At 39.6% G+C, this 20,663-nt stretch overlaps 1 protein-coding gene across 3 annotated transcripts in view; it reads left to right on the forward strand.

The window, feature by feature from the left end:
- LOC126462149 (zinc finger protein 808-like) overlaps positions 1-16,758 on the forward strand; it is a 158,067-nt gene extending 141,309 nt beyond the window's left edge. For 2 of the 3 annotated variants that reach the window (XM_050096052.1, XM_050096053.1), the window contains one exon: positions 14,493-16,758. In XM_050096052.1, the coding sequence (XP_049952009.1) occupies positions 14,493-15,258 (766 nt within the window). In that variant the 3' untranslated portion in view covers positions 15,259-16,758. The remainder of the gene's footprint in view (positions 1-14,492) is intronic. The other variant, XR_007585953.1, reaches the window with a different exon arrangement.
- The last annotated feature ends 3,905 nt before the right edge of the window (positions 16,759-20,663 follow it).

Here is a 20,663-nt window from a genome sequence, read left to right on the forward strand (position 1 = left end):
AAGCATGAATTGTCAGAACCACCTTCATTTTCCTGGAGGTAGATTTCTGAACTAAGGACCATATTTGGAAATTTCTTGTACATGTTTTTGATTATTTTTTTCAACAATTACTTCGGTGAAATATTTAACTTAAGCCACAGAAGAATAACCAATAAGCAACATTCTTCAATACCTTTGAAAGATAAATGGTAGTGTGTCACAAGAAAACTGAGATTGACAGCCAGAAACTGGTTCATCCATGACTTACCGAAGAAGAAAAATTTTGTTGGCAAGTGTTAAAAATACTATTGCCAAGTGTTGTCTAACATAAACTATACATCTGAACAGCATGGAGATGTCTTTTAATGACCATTTTCATGGCCTCTCTCTCATTGCCATTCAGTGCTACAATTGGACTCTAGGTGCATGTTTGATTGTCAAACAGCACCCTGCGGGTGACCTACCATTGCATCCCTGGCACTTTGATTATAGGTCTTCCATCACTGCTAATTCTGCCATCATTTGTAGATGGGACACAAGTTATCGGTTCGAGGGATAGTCATTTAATTTTAGTTAAATTTTAGTTATCACCTTGAAAAAATAAAGCTGTGATCATTAAACTTTGTGGTGGCACTAGTCTTGCTCTACATATTCACCCTTCAGTATGACACTTTTTCCCAACAATGGATGACATAGTGTAGATGCTTGTTGTTGAAGTCTGCATTTTGACTGTTTGGTACAGTGGTGCAACAGTTTGCCCCTTATGAGCATACTTTGTTAGCACCACACCATGACAGCCGCCAAAAGCACTCGCCAGTAACTTGCCCAATGATGGTGGAGTCTTTGCTTTGCTTTCTTTTGACAGTGTTGAAAGCACATGTTTGCACTGCTTGCTTGGCTCCTTTGTTTTGGGGCTGTAGTGGAACACCCAGAATTTGTCCATGGTGACTAGGCAACTAAAGACAACAGATGCAACATTTCTGCAACTGCCTTGGCTCAGTGGGCTTTTTGACCCGGCATGGTAAATTGATAATCGAGCAGGTGTGGCCTTTTCCGTGTTCAAAATATAGGGCAAGATTTTCAAAACTGATCCATAACTGATTTTCATATTTTCCACTATTGTATGATTGGTGACACATTGGTCTTTGAATGCCAGTGTCTCCGCTTTTCTAGAGATTCTCGGGTCTTCCTAGAGATGGTCTGCCGCTTCAGTTTTTGCATTCACACGTGTTTGACCACAGTGGAAGTATTTGTGCGATTTACTATTGTGTCATATTGTGGTTCATTGTGGTCATACAGTTCCTCCAGCTCAGGATATATTGTTCCAACATTATTCCCTTTCAAATACAGAAAATTGACTACTATCTAATACTCCCCTTTATTAATTGGCTGCACCATTTTGATTTGATTCTTCTAGCAGCATGCTATGGTACTATAGCATGGGGATTTCAGTGTGTACCAGGTCTGCAGACATGTACCTGCAAACAAACAAAAAACTTATGTAACTATTTTTTGAGGCAATATTTAAAACTTTGAGTACTTATATATGTTAGACTTCATTAGATTTAATGTTCTGACGGAATGTTTAAGGTTTATAAATGTAGTTTTTGTGTATTCGAACAAAATACAAATTGCATGAGTTATTCTTACTCTGGGTGGACTTGTTACTGTGATTTCTGTCTTGTGGAAGTTGCAGTCACAATATAGTTTTTGCCCCATTTTGTGGTTTTGTATTTCTTCCATTTCAGCCTTCAGTCTTGTGGTAAGGGAGTTGGTTTGTCGCTTCAGCCTGACATTGGTGTAACAGACACTACCTTGTTGGTTTCCTGTGCCATTTACTGAACCAAGGGCCCAATCAGTCTTATGAAGCAACTCATCTGCCCTTACTGTCATTCTCTTAGTGAGTTGAGATATTTACTGCTGTCAGACATTTTGTATTAGAATTTCACACCCCATTACTGTAGTGAGCACTGGAACCAAGGTAGAATTGAGGTCAAAATCTCCAAATGTGTCAGACATTTCTTGTTCACTTCTTTCAGAGTGCTTTCCTAATAATTCAAGGCATGTGCACAGAAACCTTGATGTGGAAGTAAACAGTGGGGATAGCCAGTACAGAGAAACTATTCTGAAGTAACAGTTTGCATGGTTCTTCTTGTTGGCTGTATCGTGTTATTCACATTGACCTGTAATGGTTCTGGTTGTTCACTACAGTTGAAAACCTACATGCGCTAAAACAAAATAAGGATTTTTTTCTGACGTAATATTTTTAATTCATGAGATACGATTGTATTTGTTGTCTGTTATTGCTACCAGTTTCAGTATAATGCTATAATCTCAGTTTTAACAGAAACATAATGAGATTATCGGTATGCATGCAACAGTGTGGGTACTTAATATGTTCTGAAATGCTGTCCATAAAAGGAGTATTTTCTGGTGATCATACATTTGGTTCTGTCAAGTGTTTTGGATAGCCCTTGGGCTGGGAACTGTTTGTATACCCAACAGAAGGATCGTCTTAGTGTCAATATCCTACAGTACATGGTCCAGCTATGAATGTTACACACTTCCTCCTGCTTAGACAAACGAAGCAAATCAGTTGGTTCTTTGATATGGTCTATGGTGGGCTTGATGGGACTTGTGGAGGCATCAGTAGTTCACAAGAAGGGTTTTTTTTGCTATATTCTCACCATTACCAGCAGACCTGAAATCCAGCCGAGATTTCTGAGATGGCTATGTGCAGCAAATGGCCGTAATTTTTATAATGTTTCCTAAGATCCTGGTCTCGAACAACCTTGCAAATTTTCATCTTATATTTATCCATATCTGAGATACAGAAGTTCAAAGTTACACGTAAAGTATGGTGTGAGGCGAAATTCTAGTTGTAAAGTGATGTGGCGAAATCATAGTTGTAAAGTGATGTAGCATGGAGAAATGTGCAGTAGTGTCTTCATCATCACCTGGGAACCTCATGTTGTAGTACTTAAGCACATGCAATTTCTTCCTCCCCAAATAAAATCTGGTCTGAGATGTAAAATTAGTTTTGCATTACTTCAGTTTCACATAAGTAAACTATCTAAATTTGACTGACCAATTCATTTTTCATACGCATTAAATGCCATGCTGCAGCAGGAAAAAGAAGGGGACCAGTGGAAAATTGCTCCTATCGGAGCACAAAAAATGTGAATATGTTCATGTTTATGACTGAAAAGTAGGACGCTAGCTGCGTCATTCTACCTTCCTCAGCAGCTTAAAAAATTTTCTCAAGAATTTTGCCATGTGAACATATTCTCACTTCCTTTATGCTGAGAAATAAGAACACAGTGGCAGTGGCAAAGAGACATAAAAATAATAAATATTGAAAGACTCTAGACAGTGGTTGTATCTTAGAAAGAGCAAAAGAGAAAAGTCTTTTGTGTGTGTGTGTGTGTGTGTGTGTGTGTGTGTGTGTGTGTGTGAGAGAGAGAGAGAGAGAGAGAGAGAGAGAGGTGAGGGGGGGAACATGGCAATGGAACATAGTTGATAGTGACAGAACACTGCCAGGAAAAGAGTGAAAAAGACAGTGCTGGGGGGGGGGGGGGGTGTAAGAGAGACCAAGAGGGAGACAATGAGACTATAGTAGTAGGACAGAACAAAGGGGACTGTGGCTGTGGCACAGGAGACAATGACAGAAAGACACTAAGCGAGAATGACAATGAGTTGGGCAGATAGTGATTGAAAAGGGCAACTGGAAGTGGATGGATATGAACGACTTACAGTGATGGACTATTGGGTGTACGTGAATTTAGGGAAATTTGTGGGAGGTTGAGATCAGTTGCATGTCAAAAAAAAGATTGAAAATATTTGCATGCCAAAATTTTTAAAGGTGCCGAGGAAGGTAGAATGAGGCAACTGGTACCCCATTTTTCAGTCAGTGTCTTTTAAGTAAACGGGAACATTTCACGTTTTTTGTGCCCTGAAAGGAGCATTCTTCCACTGGTGATGTGACACAGAAACTGGCAGTAATAAGGGACAGTTAATTCAGAGGTGTGTCGTGCATTATGAAAAAGATATTCTTGTATTAAAATCATCTGATGACATTCTAAGAACTCAAGACTGGTTATGGAACCGTTTGTGTGACCAGAGGCTGTCATTGTTTTTCCGTTTAGGCCAGGTTGTTCAAACTCTGCTTCATGGAGCATGGACACCTGACAATCCCCGTAGCTCACCCACCAGGCAGGCACAGATGGTCGGCTACCCGCAAAGGGGATCCATTGCATTGCATTGCATTCGCACCATGTTCCATCATGTGCATACAAACCTTCCAAACGACATAAGTATTTTTAGATAATGTAAATATGACATCTCAAGTGAAAAATCTGTTGATTATTAGCGTTTGCTGTAGAATTAACATAATCATGGACGACATGTGCTCACTCAAAAGGCAGTGTGATACAAATAGCTTAGCCTTTTAATGAAATGTCTTTCATTGCTACCAGCAAAATTTTGAGTGAAAGGTTAAGTCTTGTTCAATTCCAAAAAGAAAGTGAAAATATTTACTGCTCTCAGTTCATATTCAGTTGCACCAAATACTACAGTGAGAAGTTATTGATTTACTATATTGCACTCTGCCCAAGTAATAGGTGTTAAAGTAGCACACATGTACTACAGTGGTATAGTGATTTACAAATAGAAGTGTTTTTCAAGTTGCACAGGAATGCAGGAGACCTGAAGTTTATGGTTCAACATTTTTTTTGGGAACAGCTTCTTCTTATTCTTCTTGTTGCTATTTTTATTTTTGTTAATGATTTTATTTTATCCTCTCATGAAAAGGATTAAAATTGCAGAACGCTCCCAGTATCTCAATCCAACACTGATGAGCATTCTTCTGTTCTTTTTGTAGCAGTTTTGGCTCCAACACAAAATATTGTGTCATTTGTGAACAAAAATAAAATATAATCTGCCAGAAATATAATAAAATGGTGTAGTATTTTGTTTTACTTAGGTTGTGCATTTGTTAAACATATCTTGTTACAGTTATTTGCTAAGTCATGGTTAAACACCCTAGCTGGCCATCTTCTGTGCAAAGTGTTGGCTGCCAATGTGTGAGCAGTTTCTCCAGCCCTCCCCAACTGTGCCCAGGAGTGCCTGTCATGCTATGGGCAAGCAGTTAATCTGGAATAGTTGGACCTAAGAAGTATTCCTATTCTATGAATATGTATTTAGTTTTTCTGAATTTATTGTGGTAGTTAGTGTATGTTAATTTTGTAGAAGGCTGTAATACACATAGTTCATTAATCTCTGCACAGCAACCAGCAACAACTCCAGTTGTGTAATGGTGTTCATCTTAAGTTGTAATTTTCTAATGATATCTTCAGAATGCATAAAGATTATCGTACCACAACAGGTTTAAATCTCATCACGTGGATAGCCTTATACACAGTTTGTTTGGAGGTCAGTTGTATAACAAAGTAGCAGTTTTGTATGGGATTCCTGTGGTATAGCCAGTCTTTATGATTTGCTGAATAGAGTTCATATTGCATTTTACACTACAGTGTTGCATAAAAATGATTTTATGTGGGAAATCTAGTTTTTAATTCTTTTTGGTAGTGGGAAAAATGCACTAAAGTGACAGAAAGGAGAGTGGAATTGTAATCTGGTGAAGTCACTCAGAACAGACAATTTATTCAGGAGAGCTGTGGTTATTGGGATGGTATTTTTTTCAGGCATGAATTGATTATGTGGACAATGTATTATCTGTTGAACACATGCAGGAAATTGACCCAAGGTCAAAGCTGTTGCCTACGTTTAGCTTTTCTGTATTGACCTAGCACTCTGAATCTTCTCTTTGCTGTATTATGTGCCAATTTCCTGTACACTTTTTTCAGATTTATTTTTACGTCCCACTCAAAAGTTGCACCTAACACTGCTTTATAGTTCTGTTTAACTAATCTGGCTGTGATTTTGAGAGCAGTATTGCAGTTAAAGATATCTCTCTCTCTCTCTCTCTCTCTCTCTCTCTCTCTCTCTCTCTCTCTCTGTCTCACTTACACGCGCGCACACACACACACACACACACACACACACACACACACACACACACACACACACACACACACACAAAATGAAGTGTTTTCATGAAACTACTCATGTGTGTTACAAATTCTTAAAACCACATGATCTGTAAATTTACAAGGTGCAGACAGCTCCCTGTTGTTGAAAATGATTGGCAGTTTACTATTTTTAACAAGGGATTCATTGCAGAGTTTTGATATGGCGTAATAAACATCATTAGATTCACACCAAATCTTGAAAACAAACTTTAGTACTTCATATGCGCCAGTGGAACTGATAAGAGAGGTATTTGAGGCCTAAATGGAAATTTTATACTTTCGGAGCTAGAGGGGAGTAATTCACGAAGGGACACAGGGTAATTCTTCTCAATGAGAGACAGGGCAGCCAATAAATCATTCAAAACTTGAATAAAGGATGGGTCAGATAAAGAAAAAAGCGGAGGAGCAAAATAGGCAGAGGAGCATAGCTGATGAAATCAATGAAATTCTCATTTTGTATATATTGATGTTAGAAACTGCATCGTCAACAGTCATGACTGCAGGTAAACTAATGCAGAGGGAATCAAGAGAATATACATTCACTTCTGTGACATTGTGTACAGTCCCCATTAGTTATGATCTCTTCTCTTGCTCTCTGTTGTTAAGTGTTTCAATGTGATCTTTGACTGTTTATGTTACTTCTACTCTCTCTCTCTCTCTCTCTCTCTCTCTCTCTCTCTCTCTCTCTCTCTCTCTCTCTCTCTCTCCCCCCCCCCCCCCCCCCCCTCATGTTACTGACATGTTTGTAATTGGAAAGTGTGCAGATAAACATAATTGTGCTGTGTTTCATTTTGAAATGGTTGAACAGGTTTACAGGCTCCAACTTGTGAGATAATTATCTTGATCAAGGGAAAAAAAACCTCTGAATTAAGTGGAGTAATGAAAATATGAGAAAATAGTCCTGACTGTGGTGTCTGGTTATTAGGGATTGCAATCTTTTAGGAAATATCAATGTATCAACTTTTCAGTAAATAGTTGAGTGATATGAATGCCGAATATATATTGGGAGGTAAAATAGTGATACTTTTGATATATTGGATTTTAAATAAAATAAAAATAAGAAAAGTAGGGAGGTTTGAGACAGGAATATGCTGTTGGTAGTGTATATCTACCAAAGTTTTTAAAGATAAATGTTTAGTTTGTATAGGTAGTATTGCATTTAAAGTTAAGGAAATTTATAGAGATGGTTTATTATACTGTGCTTATGTTAATTTAGATCCAGAGGGAAAGTAATACTTGCAGATTGCAAATAATAGTGAGAAATAATGATATTAACATTTCTATGTAATTAAATCATGGTTCAAATGAATGATCTTCAAAAATATCAGTTTAAATACTAACAGAAAATATCTCCAATGTAAGAATATATTTGCTCTTAAAAAACTGAAAATCATTTAACATTGCTCACAGTGATGATGTTTCCAGGTTGTAGCATGGCTGTTTGGCTGACTTGAATGAAAGTTGTCACTAGATAATGAGGCTGCCACCCTGAAATTTTAGTAAAAAAGAAATATATGATGGACAAGTGTGAGGAGGACTTGTGCTCTGGGGCTCTGTACAAATTTAATTATGTATATAGACAATAATTTCATATCGCTCAATGACCTGGGGCAAGTCTTTCTGTTGGGCACCATTTCAGCAATTACTCCAGTTATCCGACAGGGGAAAGGGGACTTACCGTTTAATATGGAATTCAAACCCCATATTGTTTCTGGTGACTCCTTGCATCTTGAGAGGTGTAGGCTAGGCTGAAACGAAGACTGAAAAGTCTATGGCCAAAATGAGATTCCCTCTTGCAGCCTCTCGGTTTCTAGGTACATTCTTCCCTGCTAGACCACCAGGCCCAACCTGGGTATAGACGGTTTACCTATAGGTTTCGATGAATGAGTTTGTGAGTATCAAAATATGTGACATATGTGGCCATATCTTTTGATTGCATTGACTTGGAAGCTCAAAATTTTTTACACCACTGAGAACAGTAGACTTTAGTGTGCAACATAAAGTTCATTGTGCTACCTGTATCAGTTCCTGAGAAAAACACATCTTAACAGTGGGACAGACATACTGACAGGCAACAAAGTGATCCTATAAAGGTTCCATTTTTACCAATTGATGTACAGAACCATAAAAAGTGAAATGTAACTGTGGAACTGTAATTTAGGAATTTGCAGTGTCTCTTACTTATCTTTCATTTGTGTTGTGCATCAATCTGATGTTAGAAATACTTAATGACTCTTAGTTTTGTAAATTTTATTCAACAGAATGAGTGGAAAATATTTGTTACTTACATCCAATAACCAGTAAAAACATATAGAAAGCAGAATTATGAAAGCCCAATATATTCTGTAAATTTATCAATATATTGTTGCCACCTTTATAGTATTTTACATGTAAAGAAAGTGGACAAATTTAGTTAGCAGAGAAAGCTAAGGAAGCCTTATTTCATCTTGGAAGAACTAACGTAAGATGTACAGTTATGGGAACTATGATGCATCACACCTCATGAACCATGGATATTCCAAGGGAGGTGGATTGCATGCCTCAACAATACGGATAACTGTACCATATGTGCAATTGAAATGGTTGGGTATCTGTGGAGCGGCCAGATTAACCTATGGTCCCTGAAGAAGGGGCAGCAGCCTTTTGAGTTATTGCAGGGGCTACATGGTTGATTGATTAATTTGACTGTGTAACATCATGCAACATAGCCTTACTATGTTGGTAATGCAAATGGCTGAAAGGAAAGAAAAGGAATGTAAAACAGCCATTATGTTTTCCAGTAACATGTAGCTCGGTTTGTATGAATTAATAATGGCATCCTCTTTGGTAAAAATTTAGAGAGGTAAAACAGTTCCCCGTTCATATACCTGGGTGAGGACTACCGAGGAGAATGTTGTAATCAGGAGAAGTAAAACTATCATCCTAGAAGTTGGGGTATGGAACTTTAGATCTCTAATGAGATAGATAATTTGGAAATTTAAAAAGGGAAATAGATAACTGAAGTTTAGATGTAGTGGGAATAGCAATGCCGGGAAGTACAGGACCTGTGATAATGTGAGTATAGGGTCGTAAATACAAAATTGGATAGAGTTACTGCAGCAGTAGGTCTAATAATGAATAAGAAAATAGGAACATGAGAAAGCTACTGTGAACCACATAATGAATACATTACAGTACTCAAGTTGCACATAAAGCCAACACACATTATAGTAATAAAAGTTTATACATCCAAAAATGACGAGATTGACATAATGTGTGGTGAGATAAAAGGAAGTAGAGGGAGGCAAAAATTTAATTGTGATGGAGACCTGTAAATTGATATTATAGGAAGGAATTGTGATTAGTATTTAACATCCTATTGTAAGGTTAATGACAATATTATGAAAAGGATAGTTGCTACTCACCATAGAGTGGAGAGTCTGTGGTTACACTGTGACCAGACTGCAAGCAGCTGCACTTGATGGGCGAAGCAGCTGGGTGGTAGGGATAAGGAAGAGGCTTGGGCAGTGAGGGGTAGGGATAGCAGGGTAGAGGTGGAGGGGCAGTAAAATGCTGCTGGTGGGAGCGTGCCGGGGTGTGGAGTAGAGAGAGATCAGGGCAGCTGGGTGCCATTTGGAGGCTAGATGAGTGGGGGGGGGGGGTGGGGGGCAGGGGGGGGGGGGGGGGGGGAGTGGGGTGGTTAAATGACAGTGGTTGGATTGGTGGAATAGGGGGCTGTGTACTGCTAGAATGGGAACTGCGAAGGGGCCAGATGGGTAAGGAAAATGACTAACAAAGTTTCAGGCCAGGAAGGTTACGGGAACATAGGATATATTACAGGGAGAGTTCCCACTTGCACAAGCTGTGAAGCAACCATTGAAATGAAGAACATTGTGTTGGGGACAGGATCAGCAACTGGGTGATCCAGTTGTTTCTGGCCACATTTGTCAATGGCCGTTCATGCAGACAGACAGCTTGTTGCTTGTCATGCCCACATAGAATGCAGAACACTGGTTGCAGCTTAGCTTTTGGATCACATAACTGATTTCACGGGTAGTGGCCCTGCCTTTGATGGGAAAGGTGATGCCTGTGACAACAGACTGTAGTAGGTGCTGGTGGGAGGATGTATGGAACAGGTCTTGCATCTGGGTCTATCACAGGTATATGAGCCATGAGGCAAGCGGTTGAGAGCAGGGGTTTTGTAGGGATGGGCGAGGATATTATGTAGGTTCAGTGGGCTGCAGAATACCACTGTGGGATGGTTGGGAAGGGTAGTGGGTGGGATATTCCTCATTACAGGGCGCAATGAGGAGTAGTCCAAACCCTGGCGGACAATGTGATTCAGTTGCTCCAGTCACGGGTGGTATGGAGTCATGAAGGGAACGCTCCGCCGTGGCCAGACGGTGGGACTTTGGGAGGTGGTGGGTGACTAGAGAGATGCAGCCCAGGAGATTTGTTTTCGTACAAGGTTGGAATGGTAATTACGGTCTGTGAAGGCCTCAGTGAGACCATTGGTATATTTCGATAGGGAACTGCTCATCACTACAGATGTGAAGGCCACAGGTGGGTCTGCTGTATGGAAGGGACTTCTTGGTACAGAATGGGTGGCAGCTGTCTAAGTGGAGCTATTAATGGTCAAACTGCAATCCACCATCTAAAAACTGATCCTGGCCTTATAATCCTACCTGCTGACAAAGGCTTCACCATTTGTTTTGAAATGCAAGGATTACCCAGCATAAGGACTCTCGCCAATTGTCAGAGTCATCCATCTACAAACTGTGCCACAGTGACCTCATTTCAGAAATCCAGCAGGATCTCCAGTTTCTCCTCAAATCCTTGGATACATCCCAGAACCTCTACCTGGAGTCCAGTTCTCTCTTCACCCCTGCCATTCTCCACACTCCTACCTGCTACATGCTTCTTAAAGTCCATAAACCCAACCACCCAAAATGTCCCATTATGACCGGTTACTGTGCCCCCAAATAGAGAATGTCTGCTCTCATAAACCATCACCTTCAGTCTATTACCCACGATCTACCCTCCCACATAAAAGGTACCAACCATCTCCTCCACAAACTCTCCACAGTTCTGGTTCCTGTACCTGATGGTGCCCTGCTTGTCACTGTTGATGCCCTTCCCTTTACACTAACATACCTAATACACATGACCTTATCACAGTTGAACACTACCTTTCCCAACACCCAACTAATTCCAAACCTACAATCTCCTTCCTAGTCACCATGACCAACTATATCCTGACCCAAAATTACTTCTCCTTTCAAGGCATTACCTACAAACAAATTTGGGGCACAGCTATGGGCACCCACATGGCACCATCCTATGCCAACCTATTCGTGGGCCGTCTAGAGGAATCCTTTTTAAACCCCAGAATCCCAAACCCCTCACCTGATTCAGATTCATTCATGATATCTGTGTGATCTGGTTTGAGGGTGAGGACACTCTATCTACATTCCTCCAGAACCTCAACACCTTCCCCCCTAGTCACTTCACCTGGTCCTCCTCAACCCAACAAGCCACGTTCCTCATTGTTGACCTCCACCTCAAATATGGCTACATCAGTACCTCCGTCCATATCAAACCTACCAACCACCAGCAATACCTCCACTTCAACAGCTGCCACCTATACCATACCAAGAAGTCCCTTCCATACAGCCTAGCTGCCCAAGGCTATCACATCTGTAGTGACAAACTATCCATCTCAAAATTTACCAAAGGTCTCGATGAGGCCTTCACAGACAGTAATTACCTTCCCAAACTTGTACAAAAACAGATCTCCCGTGCCTTATCTTTCCAGTCAACCACCTCCTCCTCAAGTTCCACTGTCCAGCCACAGAGGAGCATTCCCATCGTTACTCAGTACCAGCCAGGATTGGAGCAACTGAATGGCATTGTCCGCCAGGATTTTGACTACCTCTGAAATGAGGAATATCCCACCCACTACCCTTCCCCAACCATCCCACAGTGATATTCTGCATCCCACCAAACCTACACAATATCCTTGTCCATCCCTACAAAACCCCTGATCTCAGCCCCTTGCCTCATGGCTCATATCCTTGTAATAGACCCAGACGCAAGACCTGCCCCAAACATCCTCCCACCAGCATGGACTCCAGTCTGGTACCACAAGCATCACCTCTCCCATCAAAGGTAGCGCTGCCACCTGTGGAATCAAGTCAGATGATCAGCAAACTAAGCTGCAACCAGTGTGCTGCATTCTACTCGAGTGTGACAACCAACAAGCTGTTTGTCCACATGAATGGCTACTAACAAACTGTGGCCAAGAAACAGCTGGACCGCTCAGTTGCTGATCGTGCCGCCTAACATGACGTTCATTTCAGTGACTGCTTCACAGCCTGTGCCATCTGCATCCTTCCCAACAACACCAGTTTTTCTTAGTTGTGCAGGTGGGAACTCTCCCTGCAATATATCCTACGTTGCCCTAATCCTCTTGGCTTCAAGCTTTGCTAGTCATTGTCCTTACCCATCTAACCACTTCCCTGTTTTCATTCCAGCACTACACAGCCATCTGTTCCACCAATGCACCCACAGTCTTTTTACTTCTCTCATTTTCTGCTACCCCTCACCCATCCTCTCTCTATCTCGTCCTTATATGCTCTCACAAGCAGCACTTTATCGTCCCCTACTCTGCTGTCCCTCACCCTCCCACCCTCCTCCTTACCCCCACCTTCCAGTTGCTTCTCCCATCATGCACTGCTGCTTGCAGACTGGCCTCAGCAGCCACAGACTGTGGTCATGTGTGTGTGTGTGTAGTTTATTTCTGATGAAGCCTTGTTGGCCAAAAGCGTACTTTCTGACAGTCTTTCTGTTGTGAATAGCAACTAACCTTTTCTTAATACTGTCACATTCCATTCTGGATTTTTCATTATTATAAGGTTAATTCAGATGAAGTCATATCTCATTCGGTTAAAGCCGTAAGATGAATTGGTCATGGCTGAATCTAAAGAACTATTTCATCATTTGGTTTAAGTAAAAACATAATCTGGGTGACTGAATGGTGACTGGACTTGATTAATAGTGTGTTGTTACAAGCACTGTGATACTGCACTTGGTGTATTATGAGTCCCCCTCTTGTTACATAGGTTTAGCTTCTTCTCCAAGGCTTTTGACTTAAGCCATGGTACGAAATGGGTCTGACACTCCTGAGAATATTCTACCACATTTCAGAGAACTCTATTGCTATCCATGTAACTCACACAATACTTGTCATGCAACAATGTATGTGATTTATTAATTTATGCTGTATGTCATTTAAATTTTGTTCACTGCTCCAGTCTTGTGCTTTGAGCTTCATCATGTCACTGACATAACATACTTAATTATAGGGGAGGAATTCTTATCATCTGATTGGTTCAAAATTTTTCTAAAATATTCTCCCTATCATGGTGCTCTACCACAACACCTCCACACGTCTCCAAAAGTAAGAAGGTTAGAGCCTAATGTGTCATTGGAAGTGAACTCTTTGGAGGAAGGCTTCAGGTTTGGTACAGCCACAGGAACATCTCAACATTTGCCTGAAATGTGCTAGCAAAACTGTAGGAAATCTAGAGATTACAAAACTAACTTGTTTGCAAAAAGAAGTCCTGTGCTTTAACTACTCTGCCTCTTTGCCCAGTGTATGCCTCCTGTTACGTATTTATTTCTCTCTCTTTACGCAAGCTCCTTTTTGTTTCAGAAAGGTCCATCTTTTACATTTTATTTATTTTCACTCTTTTCTCTCACTGTTCATTTTAGCTTTGCTATGGCTTTCAGTTGTCTTTCTACCTCTGTATTTTCTTACCAGTTCGTAAAACTATTAGCTAAAGCTTTCTCGTCCCTGATCAGATATTTTGAGCAGCTTTTCTTTGTTTCTGTCACAAATTTTATTTTACTTGACCTTTTCATCTGCTTTCTGCTTTTGTGTAATATGAAGGAACTACGTGTAATTTTTCATGCTTTTACTTTTCGTTTTTAATGTTTATGTACCGAAAATGAATTTTGAATGCATTTATAAATGACAAAGACCCCAAAATGATGGGAGGGAAGTGGAAGTTCATAATTTATTTATTCACTCATTTGATATATTTCTTTTTCAAATGGAAAGTCTCTCTGGAGCAGTTTTAATTAGAGTGAAATCTGGATTCACCTTCTTTGAGCTATTAGTGACAGCAGTTAAAATTTCTTTATTATTCTGAACGACTTACTGTATCTCTCTGCTCAATTTAACTGGTATAGTTTTTTCATTTCTTGATATGAACAAATGTATGTAGTTGTCAATCTAACCAATCAGACCACCAATCAATAGGTTGCTGAAATATTATTTCATTTTGTAACATTTATTTCTGTAAGTATTTCACAGCATATTGTCTAAATTTTTGTGATTTGGTATGTGCAGTCTATTTAATCATTTGTAACTTTGACTTTCAGGTGCAATGCATGCTGGAGAACATTTAGTAATACATCAGCATTCAGGAGGCACAAATGTCTTGCTCAAGATGATCTAATGATTCATAGAAGCACACCAAGCACTCAAAGTACTCCTCAAGGTGGTGGTGTCAGTTGCCCAATTTGTGACCGAAAATGTTCAAAGGAAAAATATCTCCTACAGCATATGAAAATCCATACCACTCCAAATACTCCTGGCGGCAGTACAGCAGCAAATGGCATGGTAAGCACTTCAACAACAAATGCTCAAAACTTCCAAATGAAAGGAAGTGATCCTGGAATGATTACCATGAAAGATGATGATGTAGATGTCACTACAGTTGATGATGATGATGACGACGATGATGATGATGATGATGGTGATGAAGAAGGCCCCAATGTTACTACATCAGGGGATGGTCCTGGCATCACTTGCCAGATCTGCCAGCGACAGTTCAAGAAGGAAAAATACCTCATACAGCATGTGCGAATCCACACAGGTGAAAAGCCATTTTCGTGTTCTGAATGTGGCCGCTGCTTCTCTCGTCAGTCAGTCCTGTGGAAACACAAGAAGTCACACAAAGGTCCATACAAATGTCCATCATGTCCTCAAAATTTTTTTCAGCCTGAACTATTGCAGAAACATTTAGTTGAGGATCATGGACAAGTTAATGGCATTGATGCTGTTGAACAGTTGCAGACTGTTACAGAGAATGGCATTGTCTGTACAGAAACATCTGCTGGGGAATCTGAGTTTGAAACTGATTAGAAATGTTTTTTCTAACTGTGCCTACTAATTACTCTTTTCGTTTGCTTTTGTTATAATTATTGTAGAATTTTTGTAATTGAAAGGATGTTGAGTCTAAAAGTAAATGTGCACGAGGGCTGCATAACTCCCATTCTTGACTGAGTGCAGTTGCAGCAAGTGAATGGTAGGATGGTAGATTCACTGTGTGCTAATGGCTGTACACATTTTTGTGTGAGTTTGTGTTATCAGAACTGCTTTGATGCAGACTCTTCAAATCCTTCTAAATATTTGCAAAAAAAGTACAGTTAAGATATTTGTGTAGTTAGAAGTACTGTAGGCCATGTGGTGATTGTACTGCACTCTCACAAGGGAAGATTGTTATTGAGAAGAATGAGACAAGGTGCTCCATCGGATATGAAAGTCACTAATCTGTGAAAGGTCTGCTGGCTTTGGTTGAAAATGGAGCATTGTGTCTTGTTTGGCTGAGCCATGAATTATTTTCCCCTCTTCATTTCAAACTTAGGATAAGCCAAAACTGTACTCAGTTTTGTTTTATTTTTTAGTGTGTTGTTTCTGCAAGATTGCAGTAGTCATTGTGCTAGAAAATAAAGAGAAGAAAGCAATGTGTTAACTGTATTGGTACTCGTTAAAGAATTGATAAGATTTTTTAGAATGCTTTTGATCTACTATATGTAATATTACTATATAAACATTTTGTACACATGTGTGCATTATACAATATTGGAATTGGTATCTCTGGTTTTACAGAGACACTTTGTTCACTTAATTGGCAAGTTTTACTTAGTGTTAATTGGTAGTGACTTTTATGCAAGGTGTGACGATATTCAGAAAAGAAATACGTGAATGCAGGCTTGTTTAGAGCTATTTCTGTAATAATTATGAAATGTCTCTAAACAAAGTTTGTTTAACACATGATAAAAAATTTCTTTTCTTTTTTTTTTTTTAGAATAAGGAGTCTACATTTGACGGGATTGTAGTAAATAACTTCTCCTGTGAAAAGTTAGTTTTTGTGTGTGTGTGTGTGTGTGTGTGTGTGTGTGTGTGTGTGTGTGTGTGTAGGCGCACGCGTGTGTGCGTGCACGTCAGTTTGTGTGTAGACAGGCGTGTGTGCGTTGTGTGTTCTAGTAGCATTTACTTACAGACCAGACGACAAATTAGCACAGTCTTAAAATTAAGTGTGTGAGATCAAAGTGTTACACAGAACCTCATGTTTCTTTGAAGTTATGTACATTAATGCAGTATCAGTGTGTAATGAAATTACGTGGTCTGGCCAGTAGATATTTGTGATGTGTTTTTTGTTGTGCAGAATCTTCACCCTGCATCAAAATTTTGCTTACTTATACTTGCCTATCTCACGAAATCTTTAACTTGTATTGCAGAGTGAAGTGTTGTTATTATGAATGACATTTCAGTGCAAGAACTATTGTTTTAAAATATTCATCAGATCATATTTATACAGTTTGCCTGATTATGAAATAAAAAGAAATACTTCATTAGAAACTTATCATCTCCATAACACATATTGTATTTTGTGCTGCCATTTGAGAGGACAAGGTCAGCTGAAAGTTCACTGTTACTTCCAAAATCTTCAAAAATTTAAAAAAAAGTCAATACATTCTTTCAAAACATTGTGTTCTTCAAGAAGTATGTTGTTCTGTTGAATTTGCTTAATTTTGCAAAAGAGTTGATTGTGGAAACTAAGTAATAGTGTTGCCATATGGTGGTTACTCTGTTCTTTCATATATTGTGTACTGGTACACGAGGGGGGGAGGGGGGGAACCTCACGTACTCAATTGCTGAGTTATGATGCTGTTACCCACTGAATTCATGTTGTGTGGGGTGGTGCAGAGGGACACCAACATTGTAAGATAAATCCATCAACTCCTTTGTGAAAAATGTTAGTGATCATTAAACCAAATTTTTCCTTCCTTCTGTTGTGAGGGAGTTTAGTAGACTTGTAGAGTTTTAATTTGATTTCTCCTGCTTTGCTGTTGTTGATAGATTCTTGTAACAGTGCCCAGCGTTACTTAATACATAGTTTTGCATATCTGGAGAGATGTGCTTGGCCTTACCAGTATTACACAGCTTCAAAAGAGTTTCGTGTGTTCTTTTGTGTAACTGATTCCAGTTTGTGTGAGTTCTTTAAATGCAGCATCATGTGTGACACTTTTGAACATTTCAGCATTCTTTGTTGGCTACAATTAAACGTAACCAAAACAAAAATGGAGACATCTGCATGTAGGTATTTACGAGTATTCAGTTACAGAAAATATTGAGAGCCGTGGTTAAAGTTTAGAACTGGTAAGTTACAGCAGAATTACGATCAGCATTATTCATTTGTTAATCTGCTGGAATTGAACTGGAATGATTTGGTTTTAATTTATATCTGTGTTGCTGAATATTTTATCAGTACTGTAGAATCACAATCCACTGTTGAAAGATTTTAAATTTTTCTCTTATATTTTACTGCTGTGCTGTTACTTTTTTAAGTCATTGCATCTGATTTATTTGATCTTCAGGGATAATTGTAGCTCCAGGTAGACTTTGTTAGCAATTTCTCACTTCAAGATTTTTGTTAACTGTACGCTAAATTCACCTTATTATTGTTTCATTTGTGTATTGTAGAAACATGTGTTATGTGTAGAAGTGTTATTTTTCCACTGGCTAACTTACTAGTTAGCATCAGCATGAGAATTGAAAAACATGCACAGTACAGTAAAATTTATGGGAAACATTATATTCCAATGAAATTAAATGTACAGTTATTTATCTGCACTCTTTGGACAGAAAGCATTATTTTGATGGTATGTGCACAAGAAATCTACTCTTTAATTTAACTTATTGCTTTGTTCTGCACATTGTCGTTGTTTTGTTCTCTTACTCTTGTAAATGCAGAGTTTGTAACTGCACTCAACTGAGCAATACATACTGCAGATGTAACCAGGAAATTTATTCAGTAAAAGCAATGTTTGTAAACCAAAACTGAATGTCCATAACATCTATAGAAAACAGCGGATGTCACGAGAGAGAGAGAGAGAGAGAGAGAGAGAGAGAGAGAGAGAGAGAGAGAGAGAGAGAGGGGGGGGAGGGGGGGGGGGGAGTCAATACAAACCAAAATTAAATGAGACAAAAAATGTTTTTAGGAAGAGACATACAACCTACCCGTAACAAAATGTTTTTTTTTTTATGGAACTCCAAGTATAATTAGTGTGATCTTAAAAATTGAAGAGGTTGTTATATTATCACAATTCAAGAGAAGTCGAACTGTACTTATGTTTCGAGAACTACCACAACACCTTAAAAATGTTCAAATGGCTCTGAGCACTATGGGACTTAACATCTATGGTCATCAGTCCCCTAGAACTTAGAACTACTTAAACCTAACTAACCTAAGGACATCACACAACACCCAGTCATCACGAGGCAGAGAAAATCCCTGACCCCGCCGGGAATCGAACCCGGGCGCGGGAAGCGAGAACACTACTGCACGACCACGAGCTGCGGACACAACAGCTTCAACTCTGTGGGTTCTACAACTGTGTGTTCGTTCTTTCTTTTGTCCCTCTCTTCTGTTTTTCTTTTCTTTCCCTTTTCAGTGTTTTTTTGGCTGTGAGTATGTTAATACTATAAATAAAATTTAGCTGTAACATAAAATACTTTTAGAAAATGATTCGCATGTGACAAATCACTTATTATTACTGTCAAACTTCCATTGTTTTGTTTCATTCAAATGATTTATCTTTCCATCTGAATTCAGTAAAAGCCGTTCTGCTTTTGTGACTTGATTCAAATCCTGCATATTGCTTTAGTGTGATTACTACATAGCAATATTGCATAATGTATTAGGCAGTAAAAGTTCAGGTACCACTTTATGGCTGCACATGCAACAAAGAGAGAGTTGATGTCATCTTTGACCCTAGGATACTCAAAGTAATTCCTAATGTTTATGACAATATTTCGTTACTAGGATCTAGGAACATTAAGCAACGAAAACAAAACCTGCTGTTTAACGTGATTGCACAGTTGTTGGTGTAATGAAGGCCAGCAGGTTGTGCCCTTAAAACCAACAATTTAATCACGAACATGTTAAGACTATAACATAATTAATACAATAGTTCAATGGGATTAGTTGTTTCTCATCCCTTGGATGATAGCTGTTTTTAATAATAGTGTATTTTTTGAGTTATGTACCAAAATGATAAGTTGCCAGATGACACATTCACATTCAAAATGTAGATTACACTCTGTATGTGCACAAATTTAATGGAATCATTACATCTTTTGAACTTGCGTGAGAGAGATATTACATGTGTGACCTCCCCCCCTCCAACCTCTCCCACACACACGCAGAGAATAACAGATACAAACATTCCACATGCGAAAAATATATTAAAAAAACAAAGATGCTGTGACTTTCCAAACGAGAAAGCGCTGGTAGATAGACACAATAAAAAACACAGAAACACACACACAAATTTCAAGCTTTCGCAACCCATGGTTGCTTCATCAGCAAAGAGGGAAGGAGAGGGAAAGACGAAAGGTTGCGGGTTTTGAGGGAGAGGGTAAGGAGTCATTCCAATCCCGGGAGCGGAAAGACTTACCTTAGAGGGAAAAAGGGACAGGTATACACTCGCGCGCTCGCGCGCGCGCGCGCGCACACACACACACACACACACACACACACACACACACACACACACATATACAGACACAGGCAGACATGTGTAAAGGCAAAGAGTTTGGGCAGAGATGTCAGTCGAGGTGGAAGTACAGAGGCAAAGATGTTGAGTGACAAGTGATGTACGAGGGGGGCAACTTGAAATTAGCGGAGGTTGAGGCCTGGTGGGTGACGGGAAGAGAGGATATATTGAAGGGCAAGTTCCCATCTCCGGAATTCTGATAGGTTGGTGTCAGTGGGAAGTATCCAGATAACCCTGACGATGTAACACTGTGCCAAGGTGTGCTGGCCATGCACCAAAGCATGTTTAGCCACAGGGTGATCCTCATTAGCAACAAACACTGTCTGCATGTGTCCGTTCATGCGAATAGACAGTTTGTTGTTGGTCATTCCCACATAGAAGGCTTCACAGTGTAGGCAGGTCAGTTGGTAAATCGCGTGGGTGCTTTCACACGTGGCTCTGCCTTTGATAGTGTACACGTTCCGGGTTACAGGACTGTAGTAGGTGATGGTGGGAGGGTGCATGGGACAGGTTTTACACCGGGGGCGGTTATAAGGGTAGGAGCCAGAGGGTAGGGAAGGTGGTTTGGGAGTTCCCATCTCTGGCTGTAACCCTTTTTTCCATCAGTCCCTATACCAGTTCCAAACTGAACAATCCATAGCCCTCACCCACCTAATCCTTCACCTACACATCAACTCAGCCAATGAACACACCCTTTTTTTTTTT

The sequence above is a fragment of the Schistocerca serialis genome, chromosome 1 (genome assembly GCF_023864345.2).
Source record: "Schistocerca serialis cubense isolate TAMUIC-IGC-003099 chromosome 1, iqSchSeri2.2, whole genome shotgun sequence".
Lineage (NCBI taxonomy): Eukaryota > Metazoa > Arthropoda > Insecta > Orthoptera > Acrididae > Schistocerca > Schistocerca serialis.